Source organism: Protopterus annectens, chromosome 17.part0, assembly GCF_019279795.1.
Source record: "Protopterus annectens isolate FY-2018-M chromosome 17.part0, PAN1.0, whole genome shotgun sequence".
In the NCBI taxonomy this organism is placed as follows: Eukaryota; Metazoa; Chordata; order Ceratodontiformes; family Protopteridae; genus Protopterus; species Protopterus annectens.
Window position 1 is genome coordinate 622295024 of NC_056751.1, and position 18051 is coordinate 622313074.

Sequence of the window (18051 nt, forward strand, 5' to 3'; positions counted from 1 at the left end):
AGCAAAGTTCCTCATTAGCACTCAAGAAAAATCTTGATGAGTGGATGGGAAATAGGAAATACACCCTGGGGATCACTTCTGTGGCTCTGCTCGACAGGGGCACAGGAAATTAACTTTCTTGGGTGGCATAAACCAGGGAACCTTGCTGGCTAGGCTTACTTAGACCCTTGGGCTGATACGTCTGATACCTCTGTTTTCTCCACACAACTTACCACTGTCATACTGTTATTCCCACTTGCTGGCTCCCACACCCTTTATTCTCCACCTTTCTTCCAGGGACATCTGCATGCTACATGGCCCCACTGGTTACATTTAAAACATCTAACCCTTGATCATGGCCGTGTACCCGAACTAGTGGCTTCCCAGGTTACTGGTAGACTCTGTTGGGATGGTTTTAGGTTGCTCACCATGGGTTTCCTTATATCCATGTGCAGTAATGGGTATCCCCTTCTTGTGCAGTGATGCCTTGCTTGCTAAGTAAAGATCCCCTTTTTTCCACAGCTCACCTGCAGATTTACACACACAGTCTGCCAACCAGATTCTCATGTCCTCAGACAAAGTGCTAAGGGCCTGCACCCTCAAAAAGGTCTTCCAGCCTTGCAAAAGTGATGACCTGACACCCACTCACCTGCCTATGAAAATAAGTGGTTAACTCAGCAATATAATCACATACACTCATCTGCATTGTGTCTATGCTCATGAAACTTTTTTCTGTAAGCGTCACGTGTTCATAGGTAGGTACTAGGGCTATCGGCCCAAGGGCCTAGTTCCCTAGCTTATGCCAGCCAAGAAAGTTAATTTCCTGTGCCCCTGTCAAGCAGAGCCATAGAAGTGATTCCAGGGGTGTATTTCCTATTTCCCATCCACTCAAGATTTTTCTTGAGGAGTGCTAGGAGGAACTTTGCTTGACATATATAGGTAGCTTGTTTCAGAGTACAGTGTTAACTTAAGACAATCCAATAAACACTGTTTAATTTTATCAAACTTTAAACAATCAGTATCAGACAGTTTAGAAAGAGAAGTTACAGCTTTACCATGGAGTAAGGGAGTCAGAAACCATGCCCAGAACCCTTGATAAACATTGTACTGTTTACATACTCTTTAAAATATATGAATAAAACTATCAAAATTATCATCCTCTAAACTGTGAAAGAAATTTACTGATCTTTATTGCTTTTGGGCTTTGGTTATTCCCTTCCCCATTACTTCCATGACCCCAATGAGGAGTCTGCATCTCCCTCTCATGTTGGCAGAGTTTCTCATTTTCTTTGGCCTCCAAACACCGCAGTTTCTCTGCTGACTATAATTCCATAGGTTTTGCCTGACTCAGTGTCTCCACTTTTTCCAATTCCAAACTTTTGGCCTCCAGTTCAAGTCTCTAACTCTAGACGGGTATTTAGGTCCTCTGAGGAAAGATGAACTGTCCGGTTTCTGAGAGCTGCGATTCCCAATCACTCGAATGGCTATCCTGGTTGCTGATCTGGGCTACAGATGTGACTTAAGGCTGAAATCATATCCTCCTTAGTCGGGTTGGCATTGATCAGTCCTTTGGCTTCATACACCTTGGTCAATTTGTTCTTTATCAGCTTGCCATAATACTCTGCTGACACCTTTGCCCGCTTTGCCTGACTAAACTAAAAACTAACAAAAATTAAATAAAAAGGTTGTGAAAATGAAACTCTGAATGTATACCATGTGGCTGCTGAGACTACACATACCTTCAGTGACAACTGCCTACAGGCTGCAGACGTTCAATTAATATCCACACCATTGCTCACCAATTTGTGACATCCTTCCTCTGGGCCAGTAATCAAGGTGCCTCAATCCTCACCACCATCACCAGTGAGGGATGTTCACTTTGGAACAAAAATACACACAGTATTTCCAGATGCAGTTCTCTGCACCAAGCACAATTTCCGTTAAGAACACATAGGGAACACACTCCCGTCCTGGGTCTGGGTTTCCCTCTCTCTATTCAGCCCCCAAATAGGACTCTTCACTGACACAGCTGTAGAGTTGAGCCCTCAGCCAAGTGTACTAACCAAAGTCCTCCTCCACCACCATATCTGTGAAACCAGTTCTCTGTGTCCCTGCTCCAAGTAGCTAACACACACACACACACACACACACACACACACACACACACACACACACACACACACACACCTGGGAAAGGCTGTCACAGATTTACCAGCTACGCCCCCCTCTGCCCAGACTATAAGGTAGATACTGCCACCAGAACACTCCAAAGCCAGCTACTCTAACGCTTTTGCAAAGGTACCCAATTATATGGAGTAAAATCAATACCAACACAAATGGTAGTGTTTGACCAATGCAGCAAGGCTTTCAAGAGCAACCACAGTATCACAAAATAAATGTTAAGTACTCTCAAAGGTTAAAATATTCTCTAAAATATCAGTCACAATGAAAGGTTTAAATATATTTAATAATAAAAGAACATGAAAATAGTAAAAACCTATTTACAATGAACACCAGAGTTTCAATCACAGGCAACATTAACACTAATGGACAGATTCACACAGATACAGAAAAACAACCAATCTCACTATATTCTAATGACTGATTTAAAGAATTATAGTCCTCTAGTTCACTTACTGGAGCAAAGCAAAATGACAAAGGTGAATGGTCCTTCTTTCTCAGGTTTCACAAACAGACTGCCCTGAGACTTCTGTCTCATCTAGTATTAAAGCATCATTTCAGTGCTGAATTACAGAATTACATCACACACATCTTGTCACCTGACTACTGGTCCCCACACTACCCCCTTTAAGAGAAACTGAGCCAGAATCTAGCACACATGTCATAAAATACATACAGACATTTGCTGAGATGTGTTACAACAACTGAAAGCTATAAAACCATTTCAAAAACTTCTACCCTTCCAGGGTAGCAATTAGTTCACCCCTAAGGATAATCCAAGTAGGATTCCAAGTCCTGGTTTTCACAGACATTTTGTCTCTGGCTGCAATCACAACTGTAAGATACAATCTTTATGGCCTAAACCAGATAATTTAATTTCAAGACTATTTTTCAAAAAGTTAGCTGAACTGAGATTAACCTCGCCTCTTCCAGTATCCTCGGTTACAATATATTCATTTCAACAGTTACTGTACAGCAGGACCTATTGTTGGTACATTTTTTAACACAAGCAGTGTTACAAATACATTTTCAACATAAGCTGTATAAATCAGTTTAATATACAAATGACATACAATTCTTTACAAAACTCCAGCGAGCTATGCTGGCATATGTTAGACATCCACGGCCCTACTTCTCCTGACATAGCTGGCAATACCTCATATCATCACAATGTGCACTGGAATTGGGCAATTTGTGGGCACAGGCCACACACTTCTTAAACTCTGATGGTTTGTCTGACATCCCAAAACAAGAACAAGAGACAAAAAGGACAGAAACTGTTCTTATTGTGTATAAAAGGAATTAAAGCACCTATGAAATTTCTTTTGGAAGAAGGAAAATGCCTAAAGTAAAGGACAAGGAAAGAGCTTAGGAGAAGAATAAATAACCAATAGGAAAAGTAAAACTAGTAATACGTTATTTAAAAGTTCACTTACCTAATATGCACCAAAATATCCATCCTACACTTGTGGTAGCAAACAAAATCTGAAGCAATTGGGTAAATATAGGGGAATTACAGGTAAGGAGAGGAGCCTGAGCAATGGAGTCAAAGCTTGAAAGTGGCAAACGTCGGTCAGATCCAAAGATCCCATACATTGAGGAAGAGACAGAAAAGACAACAGATCAGTAGGTATAAATGACTGAAAATACTTTTTAACTAAAAAGCCATTTCATTAAAAGACATTGTATACCATGTATAAACCACAAAAAAGCTCCTCTGCAGCCCCCCTTAATTATATATTCTAACTCCACCAATGGAGAAGGGAGAAGGGGAAAAAACACCTCTGGTACACAGATTCAATCTACAAATTTGGGGGTACAATGTAATAGTGAGCAATATCAAGCCACAATTTTTTTTTAAATTTACTTCCCTAACAAAACCCATGGTCAAAACAGACACTAGAAATACATCTAGAAACTTCAAATGGCTTTTCAATCAAAAATATGTTCAGTCATTACTACCTACTTTTCTTTTAGTCAAAGCTACCTTCAACAAAATGATACACACTCACATTATCTATAATGCATGTGCATACAAATAAGAACAGCATACACAAAAGCATCTAATGGGAAGAGATTATTTAGGGCTCTTCATCACTTTCCTGATGACTGTTCTACATTTTTTAAATGGTAGGAAGCTAAAGCAGCATTTTGTGACATGTTATTTTTCAATTAACGGTACAGTGTGACACACACAAATACAAAACCCCACACCTGATCAGAGAATATAAATGACAAACTTACCAAAACGTGCTCAGAAATGGAAGCCGCATTTGCAACTGACGTGGTAAATACATTATCTACTGCACCAGCAGCAGCTACATTTGCTACAGTCACTGTGGTTACTTCTGTAAAGAGGAAAAATATTTATAAGACCATTCAAATTTGTCTACAACAAATAAAAATCAATTGTTTAGTTCCACATATTTAACAGACAATAAATAAAAACTAAAAGCTAAACTCATTTAATGCCTAAAGATTTTTACAATCACAACAAAGTAGTACAGTGTGAAATGGTCAATGTCTCCTAAAATTTTTATTCTGTTTTAATTGTCCTTCATAAAGCAAAATATACTCATTTTCTTTTGTTTTTACTTACTTGCTGTTTTAAGTTTTCATAAATGCTCTGATCAAAACTTGTGTATGCGTTTCAGGTATTTTACTGCCATTAAAGCTAAACAATACATACATCCTTTTCCAACCTTTAAATGATAACAACCGTACAAGATAAATGGTACAAATGATCTCTGCATTACTTGGTGCTCTGTATTGAAATAATGTCCTTCACAATGCATTATAAATACACGTCCAAAAGTCATTAACAGATTAAATCAAATAAAAAATATTCAAATTCTAGGGAGTGGGAAATATTTTTTATTGACAATGCCTTCAAGATATAGTTTGATAAAAAAAATAAACAAAATCCTAGATAAAAAATTGTTAGAATCTTTTAACATGTAAAATTAAGTTATATAATGAGATCATCAAAATACTGCTGAAGACTACAAAAGAAATACAGAAAATGTTGAATAAACTTAAAAACACTAAAGGCAAATAAAGTCAAAGAGTTGAAAGAATAATACTGGAGATTTATATCATGTTAAATCAAAATGTTGAATTATTTCTAAAAGCTATCTTTGTTAAAAATAAACAAAATATCCTCTCTCACAAAAATCTAAAGCAAAACTGAAACAAGATCTGTATCCTGCATAATTCCTATAAAGCAATCTCATTATACATTGATTATAACATTTTTCTGTAAATTCTGGAAGATTAAAATATCATTCTTTAATTGAGGAGGATCAAATGAGATTTATAATAAAAGACATACCCAAGATAATACGGTTATGCAACTCTTAATAGTTTGAGGTTTAGGTCTTGAAAGAAAAAAGGCACTTGCCTCAGGCTGGGAAGGAATATGACTTGTTAGACTGACATTTGTACATCTAAAATATTACTATTGACAGACATTTTATTATTATTTACATATGTAAATCAACTTATTTAGATTCTGTATTAAATATATTTAATCTCAAGTTTTATACAAATTAAACAAAAACATTATTAAGGATTCAATAAACTGATATGCCATAAGCAAATGTTTATAACTGGATAGCAAATAAATCTGGGAATAACACTAAATTATAGAGCATTGCTCAAAGCAATTATGACAAGAGTTTTAAAAACATATTAAAACAGAAAAGACTTGTTTTTACATTTGACGAATAAAAATTACACTTTGCCAAAAATATAAACTCAACACTCAAACAAAAATCATATTAAATAAACCAATAATATCTTATATCAGATAACAGATTAATGGAGGAATCTGCTCATCACACAATGAATGTTACAGACTGGTTTCTAGCTTTATGCCAATAAACTCTGTGGCTAGATTAAGTCACACAACATTACATCAATCACAAATACTTGATAACAAAATGTTACATGGATGGTAAAGCCCTAGACTTTGTTATTCAAATTCCGAGAAAGTTTTAACTACATTAACACCATTTTGAGAAACTTTATTTAATGGTCAAAGTGCTTAAAATAAGCTACTTCAATATTAACAGACAATATAATCCATAAACACAATCTGGAATTATAGACTAGTTACACATATCAAGGATCAGTTTATTACATCAAAAATAAAGAGTAGGACAGCATTAACTAACCAACTACCCAGTTGACAATTCTGTGAGATGTATATAAAAAATAGCCCTGACAAAAATACAGTTACTCAAATTTCTGTGACTAAGACGAAAGTGCAATATCCACAGTCAGCCTGTAAAACAATCTCTAGTTTGTAGAATTTACACATGGGAATTATAAAAGAGAGCTTTCTAAACACTATACATGATAGGGAAAATATGTACATTGAAAATAAATGACGTTGCAAAGTAATAAGAGCAAACTAAAAAATGTTGGCACAACTGTCAGTCATTTGCACAAGCAATGTAGAATGACAAGCTGAAGTTATTTTAACAGTGTTGCTTAATGCTCAAACTCAGCATGCAGTAGAATAATGGGGGGGATGAAGGGGGCAGCTGCAGGCACAAGTTGTTAGTGGTCTTGTTCGGCAGATTATATTTGATTGGTACTGCAGTTCTTGTTTTCATTTCTGTACGATGGTACAGAAACATTTCGATATTGCTTTTCAGGACTGCAGCACTAAAGCCCTTCAGTACTTTGCATGTGGTGCACATTGTAGCAAGTGACTTGCTACAGTTCTAAATATAAATTGCTACAGTTCTAAATATAAACTACATTTTTTCCACCTCGACTTGGAGTTGAGGAGGGTGCAAAAACAGATTTGGCTTGCTTGTGAGTTTTAAAACCTCTAGCCACATCAAAATAGACTTTTTAATCCTCAATTTGAGGGGCGGCAGACCAGGGAATGGCACTGGGTGCTATATAAACCAGCTATGGCTCCAAAAATTATAGTAAAGATGCTCCATTGGTGCCTGCTAGTTACTGTAAGAAAAACACTGGAAAAAGTGGAAGAAATTCAGATCTTCTTCTGGATAGCTAAGGCACTATTTTCCCTGTTCACTATGATCCCAAAGGAAATTGAATTGGAGGTCACATCCAATTTGCAATGCTTTGCAAAGCTGTTCAGGAAAAGGCAAAGCAGCTGCTGTATAAATCTCAACAACAAAATCATTCCAAAAGGCAGGACATTTGGGGAAAGCTGCCAGTTCCATGAGAAAGAATGAAGGAGGAGGAGACCACTAAGGAGAGACTGACGTGAAACTGTAATGCCAGTTTGACTCTTCCTGGGACCCAATGTAGGATGTCTGTCTTGTGGTTTGAAACACCATTCATGTCCATTGCTGTGGGCTAGAGAACTTAATGGCAAGCGTCATCTCCTACAAGGCTGTTTGCAGGCTTACACCAGTTGTGGAAGTGTAACACTACTCTACACCCATTCCATACCTACTCCCTTAACTGCTGATACACATGCAGGAGGGTAGGAGATTGGACTTGAGGTAAATCCCTCCAATGGTACTTGGTACCTGGAGGAGTGTTCCCAGCACAAGAATCTGGTAGTCTACTGGCCATGTTGGGCCAATTTCTAGCTCTTTCAAATCCCCCTGTATAAAACCCGCTTTGGCAAGGTTTTTGCGCTTGTTACTACTCAGCCAAGCTCCTCATGGTCCTGCAGAGTGGTGCTAGCAGCAGAGAGGCTAAAAGAGCGACTGCTAACCTGATAAGTGTTTTTCCTGCTACTACCTGGGCGACTGTCCGATCTAGCTAAACTGCAAATATTTCTGCTTCTTGAACGGTTTTAAACTGCTTAAAGTTGTTTTTGCACCTGCACTTTTTAAGTTTGTCCTGTTTGTTGCATTTACCTGTTGAGGCTACACACTCGTGCGCTAGCCTGTGTTACATATTTATTGCAATTTCCTGCTGTTTGTTGCAAAAAAAAAAAAAAAAAAAAGTTATCCTTGTTTCCCATCTTTCCTGACCTAGAGTAGTCCAAATACAGGCTTTGCTGTATTCTGGACTTTAGGAAAGTTCCTGTGTTGCCATTTCCTTTCTTGGATAGAGGGAGGCTTCTTTGTTCACCAGTGGCAGTGGGGAGCTTGGAGCAGGCTATCTGTCCCTGGAGGAGTGTTCCCAGCACAGGAATCTGGTAGTCTCTGTTGGCTGTTTTGGGCCAATTTCTAGCTCTTTCAAGTCTGCCTGTATAAAACCCGCTGTAGCTGCGTGATTTTGTGCATGGCCGAGCAGCGCGCTTATTTGGGTTTGAGCCTTGGAACTGATCTAGTTCTCATAATAAACACCCTATTCCTATGCTAAAGCCTAGCACTTGCTCACTAAAGCAATTATATAAGTCAGCACTAAAAATTAAAAGCACTACACCCTCACAAACTCCTTTGAGTAACTTGTTCCCCATTGGCCCTTTTTTTCAATTATAAAGGAATTCCCAATACTATTCTAGCATGTCCAAAGGTTAGTTGTCAATCTCCTCTCCGGTCCAGCTGGTGAACCTGGGAATCTTGAGGCAATGTTACAACTGCCTAATGTACACAGACAACCCTCTCCTCCTCCCAACAAATTCCAACACATGTGAGAGATGCAACCATATAGCCAAACTGGAGGCTAAGCTCTCTCAACTCAGTACTGGCGTAACCAGTCAGGAGGAGAAGGAAACCACACTCACTACAATTCCAGTCTCACATAGACCTACCACGACAGCAAACCACACACAAACACACAAAAACATACTTGGAGGCTCTAAATAAAAATCTGCCTAAGCAGCAGAGACCTCCAAAGCAGACACCCAAGCAACCGCTATCCCAAAACAAAACACATGCAACACATAGCTCACAAAGCCAGTGTGCCGAACAGTCACAGCCCTTAAGGCTAAACAACACACCTGATACACTTGTAATAGGTGACTATCATCAGGCACACTGACGTCCCGCTCACCAGGCTGAACAAGGAGAAGGTCACGGTGAGCTGCCTATCGGGTGCTAGGATCCGCCACATAACACAAGCACTCAGGTCACTCCAAGGCAAGTACAAATATGACTCAGTCATTGTCCATGCTGGTGTGAATGACCAGAGACGTACCTCCCTGGACTACATGAGAAAAGAGACAGAGGAGCTCTCTGGGTATGTAGCCCTACATGAGAAAAGAGACAGAGGAGCTCTCTGGGTATGTAGCCCAGGCCGGTATGACCCTGACCTTGAGTAGCATCTTACCCTCACCAAGAATGATGCCACAGTATGAAGACAAGATTATCAATTTCAACAATTGGCTTAAGTATTGGTGTCATTCAAAGGGGATCCAATGCCTGTCAGCCTGGGATGACATGCTCGACAAGCCACGATGCTTCGCTAGGGCGGCTTGCACCTGTCACCCCTGGGCTTTCGGATATTGGCAAAGGCTCTTGCTACCCCATAGTGCCTTTTTTAGGCAAGGCTCAAAAGACAAACCCATCTCCATAGGTATCACAAGGGATAAGAAACTAAGAGTAATGCTATTCAACGCCAGAAGTCTAAACCTCAAGATGCATGCACTCGAAACTCTCCTTAGCATGGAGAACATCGATATCTGTGCAGTAACAGAAACCTGGTTCAAGGCTCTCGAGAGCACCCCAGCACTACCAGGTTATACCTCATACCATGCTTTACGCCCCAAAACTTGGACCGAACCACAAAAGGAGGGAGTATCAATATTCACAAACATACCCACACCTCCAGGTTGGTGGCACAGCACGAAGCATCAGAGACTATCCATGTGCAACTAACAGTGGGTAAAACTGCCTTCCAGTTTATAGCCTGCTACAGACCACCCTCCCAAACCCAGGAACCCCACTCAGCCTTCCTGAGAACACTGGAAAATATGAAGGTCTCTCCAAACACCATTATATTGGGTGACTTCAGCTACCCAACCACAGACTGGGAGCATTACTCTAGCTCCAACACCCTAGCCCAAAGGTTCCTAGAATTTATAAACTCAAATGCTATGGAACAACTTGTTACCACTCCCACAAGAGGGAAAACATACTGGACCTGATCATCACCAACATGGGGACTCTATGCTCCAGACCAGAAGTGTATCCCTCACTGGTAAGATCAGACCATAAACTAATCTCACTGGATATTCACATCCCGACCCCACCCCATGCCTAGAAAACCACAGTGAAAAACTTCTCTAAAGCAAATTTCACACTCCTCAAAACCGAGGTGGAATCCTTCAAAGCCCGGCCTCTGGATATCTGCCCAGACCACAAAATCCTTTATAAGCATTCTATGAACACCTTCAGGAATGCATGGATCATCACAATCCCAAATAAAACCAAGACCCAATCCTCCAAAGGCAGACGTCCTGTCTGGTGGACCCCAGCCATAAACAAACTATACAATAGAAGGAGGAAGCTACTGCATGACAGAGCAAAATCCCAAAAAGGGAAGGCACCTCTGATCAGTATTAGCAAAAAACTACGGGCACTCATAAAATCGTCTAAGGCCAGCTTCGAGAGAAAAATTGCACAGGACACTAAGGATAATCACAAGGCTTTCTTTAGTTATGTTAGGAACCTGGGTGGGAATTCCCAGATATGCTCAGAATTAGTCCAAAATGACAAAAAATACACCAAACCCACAGACATTGCCAACATCCTAGCTGACAGCTTCAGCGCAAACTTCTCCCCCCTCCTCCCCACCAAAAGGGCTAATATCTATCCCAGCAGAGTGCTGCTCCCCTGACATCTCAGATGCTCAGGTAAGAGCTGCCCTCTCCAAAGCAAGAAACACAGCATCAATGGGACCAGACGGTGTCCCGGGCTGCGTCCTACATGAACTCCAAGAAGAGCTAAACCCAAACCTAAAAGTACTGTTCAATCTCAGCCTTACTATAGGATATGTACCCAAAGAGTGGCGTACAGCAACAGTGGTCCCTCTCCACAAAGGTGGTGCCTCAACGGATCCTGGAAACTATCCCCCCATAAGTCTCACTAGCTTGGTCTGCAAAGTTATGGAAAGGATCATCATGGACCTTATAAATAAAGATATTGGGGACCTACAGACACTGGATCCTACCCAGTTCGGCTTTGTTAAGGGCAGATCCTGCCTCTTAAACCTGGTCAATTTCTTTGAAACAGTCACCAAGGCCATTGACAAGGGAAGGTGGTCCACACAGCCTACCTGGACCTCGCAAAAGCCTTCGATACAATACCCCACTGGGCATTATAGATGAGCTCACCAGCTTAAATATAAACCCCTATGTCACTAGATGGGTTGCAAACTGGCTCAAGGACAGAACCCACATGGTTAGAATAGCTGGAGCCATGTCAGACTCCAAACCAGTTACAAGTGGCATCCCACAAGGCTCAGTCTTGGGACCTCTCTTGTTCGGTATATATTTCTCGGAGGTACAGGCCAACATGGAAGGACTGTGGCTGACCAAGTTCGCAGATGACTGCAAACTGGGCACCATAATAGACTCTCCAGCTGACACAAGCATCCTCCAAAAGGGCCTCATAGAAACAGGCAACTGGTGCCAGAGCCATGGCCTCAAGCTAAACGCCAAAAGTGTACAGTCATCCCTTTGGCAAAACAAAGTGCCCACAAATTACCACATAGGTGGTAATCCATTAAGTACAGAAGAAGTAATTAGGGACCTGGGGACCCAAGTTGATAGCAATCTCTCATTTGACAACCACGTGGCCAAAGTGGTTAGAAAAACATTTTATATAGCCCACCTAATCATGAAGGGATTCACATCTAGATCAGCGGAGGTCATTGTGCCTCTTTACTCATCCCTCATCAGGCCCATAATTGAGTACAATGCCCCTTTTGGGATGTACCTTATCAGACACCTGCAGCAACTGGAAAGACCCCAAAAGTACCTCACCAAGAGGATCAAGGGGCTCAAACAAATGCCGTATGCTGCCCGGTTAAAGAAACTCCAGCTCTACTCAGTGGCATACCGCCTGCTCAGAGGCGATCTGTGCCTGACTTATAAAGCCATGTCCAACCCGAATTAATGCACACGCTACACCTCAGAAAATCCAATTCCCATCGAGCTATGTACTCGAGGGACTTAAACCTCAGCACTGAAATAAATAGGACATGCTGGAGGGACAGATTCATAACCCAGAGGCTCCCTTCACTCTGGAATAAAATCCCAGTCCAGGTTAGGCAGAGTCCCTCATTGACTCTCTTCAAGAGGAATCTTGATGAGTGGATGGGAGATCGTAGGTTTACCCCGGGTATCACTTCTGTGTCACTGTTAGACAGAAGCGCAGTATACTAACCTCGAAAAAGGGCATAGCAAAATTAATTTAAAATGGGTGGCGAAAGCCATACACACTCTGGCTAGGCTTATAAATGCCCTAGGGCAGATAGCCTAGTATGAACCTATGAACCTATAACCACATAACACTTGAGCTGTACGTACATATCAATACCCACAGCTAATTGAACATAAACTCAAAATTCAACAATCAACAAAATTTAACATAACTTTTGATTTTTGTAACATGCTGTGACTCTGTTCTACAGTTTCAGTCTATCCCACCACAACACACACACAAGCATGCACACACACACAAACACACACACAAACACATATACACACACACGCATATACACACACACACAGCAAACACACACACACACAGCAAACACACACACACACAAGCGCATACACAAGCGGCACACACACACCTGGCACACACACACAGCGCGAAAGCACACACACACACACACACACACACACACACACACACACACACAGCAAACACACACACACACACAGCAAACACACACACACACACAGCAAACACACACACACACACACACAGCAAACACACACACACACACACACACACACACACACGGCAAACAGTCTTTGTAGTCAAATCTGCATTTTTTCCACACTACCATTTTTCCAGACTTTTTTTAGCCAACTGGAAATTAATGATGTGCTCCCTTTAACAGGCACAAGTGGATATTTAAGCACTGTATTGAACATCAGTAACTTAACTCCTGATGAAGGGCTCATGCCAGCTTGAAAGCTTAGGTAACTGCAAAACCTGTGTTGGTCCAATAAAAGTTACTACATCACGTCTGTGTTCCAGTATCTTTGTTTTTTTTAGTTAGTGGACCGACATGGCCTTCTTTAATTTTTTCTTACCCAAAACAGATCAAGCACTTGTTAACCAGATGAGTGAATAGGCCCAAGGATCTTTCTCAGCTACAGCCCAAGCCAGGAAGGTAAACACAAGTTTGCCATTTGTTTACCAGGAAAGTCCGACTGGACCAAAAAGAGCCCTTTTTCAGCTGAGGCCCAGGGAGAAAAGCTCCACGCTACAAAATTTAAATACAGAATGAACAACACATAAGGTACAACTGAAATAATTACAAGTATGTTACAAGCTTTAGCTTAGGAGAGCTTACAAAACAGAAATATAACAAATAAAGGTTTTAAGAAAAGCAACAACTCAGGGGAACTAACAATATGCAATGAGTGTAATGTACAAGGGAGAAAGTATACATTGTGAAAAATGCAATAAAAATGGGGACAGAAACAGAAAGCAATCTCATTTCCCTCCTCGATTAGGATAACAGAGAGAAAAAGTGGCAAATGAGCTGTTTCAATTTACATTCTGTAGCAACCCACTCACTTTATAAAAATAAAAAGCAGCTTCACAGAAACCCCTTCAGCATAAAAATATTCCTGGCAGATACACTGCCAACTTGTAAACAGTCTGGCAAAAAAAAAATAAAAATAACTTGCCAAACTGTTAGTTAAAAGGATGACAATACCTAATCACTTTAAAATTCTTTGCACAGTACAATTAGCCCTAATTAGCATTTATCCAATAAATTATTTAAATGTACTATGCTTGCAAATTATACTTACTACAAGCCACTGTTATGTTTAAAAGCCGTCAAAACAAACTTCAATTCATAACTGAATTAAAGCATGTGAAGTGACACTAAAATCTTATTTTAGCCAGATGGGAGCATCATAAAAGTAATGTAATGGTGTCTACTTTAATATCTATTTAACAATATGTCATCTGATAAAAGGGAGTTTATCTGCTTCCAGTGTCACTAAGAATCAATACAGCATTAAATATTACACCCCACCTTTGAAATCTGAAACTCACACATTCAACTAACAGAATTCATTTTCTAGATGAGTGTCTATATCTGGAATCTGACAGTAGGTTAAACACCTAATTTTTTTAGGAAACCAGTTAAGAATAATTGCTTATTGAGACACAATGCATCCACCACATATATATAAAAATGCTGTGAGAGGACAAATGTTGAGTGGCATGCCTTATGGCTGGTAAATTTCTCACTGAGCTTAATGTGTGTTAGGAGAGCTTTTATGGATGGTAGAACTCATACAAGTTAATGTGATAAGCAAACACAATGAACATCCCAGTTACACATACCAATGACATAGATGTGATATCCAATACCATTAGGAATAACTTGGACATTGTTAGCCTCTAAAGAAATCTTGGCACATGTCCTAGATTTTGTTATAAAAGGATGTGCCAGTCTAAAGCAACAACTGTGCTGCTTTCTTACACAATCAAATGAAGTATGCCAAAATGAAAAGAACAGGCAATATTCGATGCACAAAATGTGACAACTGGAAATCTGTTAATAGTAGTTCTACATTTACACAACCAACTACCAGTAAAATGGACAAAATTTCAGTTTGTAGACTATGGAAGTTGTAACATGGTTTATCAAATAGAATTCAAACTGATTTGTTGCATATGAACAAATGTGGTGCTACAGTCAATGAAATGAAGCAGTGTGTAAATGGATCACTTGCCTCAGAGATGACAAAAGATACTTGGTTCAAATGGTGGCTATTCTCTCAAATCAACTTAAAACATCCTCCGAGACATTAACAATACGGTACATATTGCTTTATATGCAGATGCCTCTTCAATTCTATCCTGCTGCTTTAAATGAGCATATACTTTTTACATTTTGGGTTCATATGTTTTAATTAACTTGTAAACCAGAGATGGCTGTAATTAGTTTTAAAAAAGCACTTTTTTTAAAAACTTGAAAAGTACAGTTTTGTACCTACCATAAATGTAGATGTTCGAAGATCCACATTGCTGCAGTCCTTACACTTGGGTAGTCCGCTGTCCTCGGTCGGCCCGAATATCAAAGTATAAGGCTGACGTCGGTCAAGGCGCATTTGACTGACATCAGGACGTCAGGGTACAAATGCGCATGACCGACGTCATATCCTCAGTCTTTTCTTGCCCCAGATGTCAGAAGACCCTAAACATAAAGGTCAAAACCAAAAGACAGCAAACAAACAACCAACCACCCTTGCACTAATTATATGTACAATATATACAATATACACAATATTTACAACCCAACCCACACAACCACCTCTAACTACAGAGGGAAGGAGGGAGTAAATTGACTGCAGCAATGTGGATCTTGAACATCTACATTTATGGTAGGTACAAAACTGTACTATGTTCTTCATCTCACATTGCTGCAGTCCTTACACTTGGGTAGAATCCCAAAGCAGAGGTAAGGGAGGATGGCCAAACTACAAGGAAGCAGGAGCTGCCAAATGCCCTGCAAAACAGCAGTGGCAAAACCAGCCCTGGATTTAGAGTAAAGTGGTAGGTGATAATGCCTAGAGAAAGTATGCACTGAACTCCAAGTAGCTGCCTCCAAAATATCCTGGTGGTTGCCACTCCCCTCAAAAGGCTGTCAAGTGGCAGTAGCCCTAGTGGAATGAGGCCTAATCCCAGCTGGAATCTCCTTGCCATGATGGGAATAACAGAAAGCAATGCAAAACCCAATCCACTTAGAAATAGTTTGTTTTGACACAGGCTTGCCCTGAGAACTTAAAGCAAAAGAAACAAACAACTGCTGAGACTGCCTGAACCCTTTAGTTCTGTCCAAATAATATCGCAACTGCCTGTGTACATCTAAAGTGTGCAAAATCTTTTCCCCTTTATTTTGGGGATTTGCATAAAAAGTAGGCAAATGAATAGTTTGATTTAAAGCCAGACTAGAAACCACCTTAGGCATAAAGGAAGGATTAGTACGTAAAGATACCCTATCCTTATGGAAAATCAAGAAAGGCTCAACCGCCATAAGGGCCTGTAATTCAGAAACCCTTCTTGCAGAGGTAATGGCCAACAAAAAGGCAGTCTTCCATGATAAATATTTCAACTCAGAAGTAGCTGCAGGCTCAAAAGGCTGTAGAGTGAGTTTCTCCAACACAAAATTGAGATCCCAAGCAGGAGTAGGAGCTCTACGTGGGGGTCTTATATTCTTTGCCCCTCTAAGAAATTGCTTGAACAAAGGAGGGTCACATTCATAGTGAGCTGAAATTGCTGCAGCATGAACCTTAATAGAAGAGAAGGACAAACCTTTGTCCAGTAACTCAGTAAGATATTGAAGAGCCACACTTAAATTAGGCTCAGAAACATCAAAATCCTTTGCTGCACTCCAAAATAAAAATCTCTTCCATTTATCTGCGTACACTTTCCTTGTACTAGGCCTTCTAGCTTCCAAAATCACATTCAAAACTTGTTGTGGAAGTTGAGACCCTCTATGGTTCAAAATAGAATATGCCAGGCTGTTAGGTGAAGAGAGTGAAGTTTGACATTGAGCAAATGGCTGTCCTCCTGTGACAACAGGTGTGGAATCGAAGGCAAAGGCCATGGAGGCTTCCGCACCAGACTTCTCAGTAATGGGTACCAGTGCTGTCGAGGCCAATCTGGAGCTATTAAAATCATCCTTGGCTTGTCCTGTCTGACCTTTAGAAGTACCTTTGGGAGGAGAGGCAGAGGTGGAAAGGCATACACATGAAGATTGCTCCAATTGAAAGAAAGAGCATCCACTTTCCAAGCTGTGGATGAAACCTTTTGTGCAATACTTTGGCAGCTGATGGTTTAGTGGAGAAGCGAACAGATCTATGTCTGGAGTTCCCATGACACTGTCAATTTCTGAAATACATGAGGATCCAATTTCCACTGGGGATCCATAATTGCCTGCTCAACACATCTGCTAAGGAGTTCTGTGCTCCTGGCAGAAACCTTGCCTGAAGATTGAGCTGTAAACTGAGAGCAGTCACCCACAAAATCATTGCTTGCCTGCATAGAGGATAAGAATGTGTTCCCCCTTGCTTGTTGATGTACCACATGACAGTTGTGTTGTCTGTTAGAATCAACACCTGCCCTGGAAGAAGTAAATTGAAAGCTATTAATGCAAATTGGACTGCTAACATCTCCTTCAGGTTGATATGTAGATGTTGTAGTCTGGCAGGCCACTTGTCTTGTATCCACTTTCCATTTAGATGAGCTCCCAAGCTTTGTCTGAGGCATCTGTCGTTAAAATCTGACTGCCTCTGGCCGGGTCACAGAGAGTCCATTGTTTAGGTGACATTCCTGAGCCCACCACAAAAATTCCTTTGAATGCAAGGTATTATTTGAATGACAGTGTCCAGATCCTGGCAGTGTTGTGTCCATACATTTTGAGATACCATTGCAGCTTCCTCATATGCAGTTTGGCATTGGGAAGCACCAGAATACAAGATGCCATGAACCCTAAGGCTTGAAGGACTGTCCTTGCAGTCAGCCCGGACTGATGAGATAGTTGATGGAAGTAAAGGGAAAGATTCTTTTGTTTGTCCGGGGTTAAAAAGGCCATCTGGGATGCTGTATTCAGTCTTACACCCAGAAAGCACATGTCCTGAGAGGGTACTAGACTGGACTTTATTTCGTTCACAGAATACCCCAGGCATCTTAGCACTGCTATCACATATTCCAAATGATGAAGAAGCTCTTCTCTTTCTTGAGCCAGAATCAGGCAGTCGCCCAAATAAGGATAGATCTGTATTCCTTTTAGCCTGAAGAAAGC

At 40.6% G+C, this 18051-nt stretch overlaps 1 protein-coding gene across 1 annotated transcript in view; it reads right to left on the reverse strand.

The window, feature by feature from the left end:
• The window catches only part of DEAF1 (DEAF1 transcription factor), a 992297-nt gene that overhangs the window by 920936 nt on the left and 53310 nt on the right, over window positions 1-18051 (reverse strand). The window contains exon 2 of the mRNA XM_044059223.1: window positions 4405-4508. Coding sequence (XP_043915158.1) covers window positions 4405-4508 — 104 coding nt within the window. The remainder of the gene's footprint in view (window positions 1-4404; window positions 4509-18051) is intronic.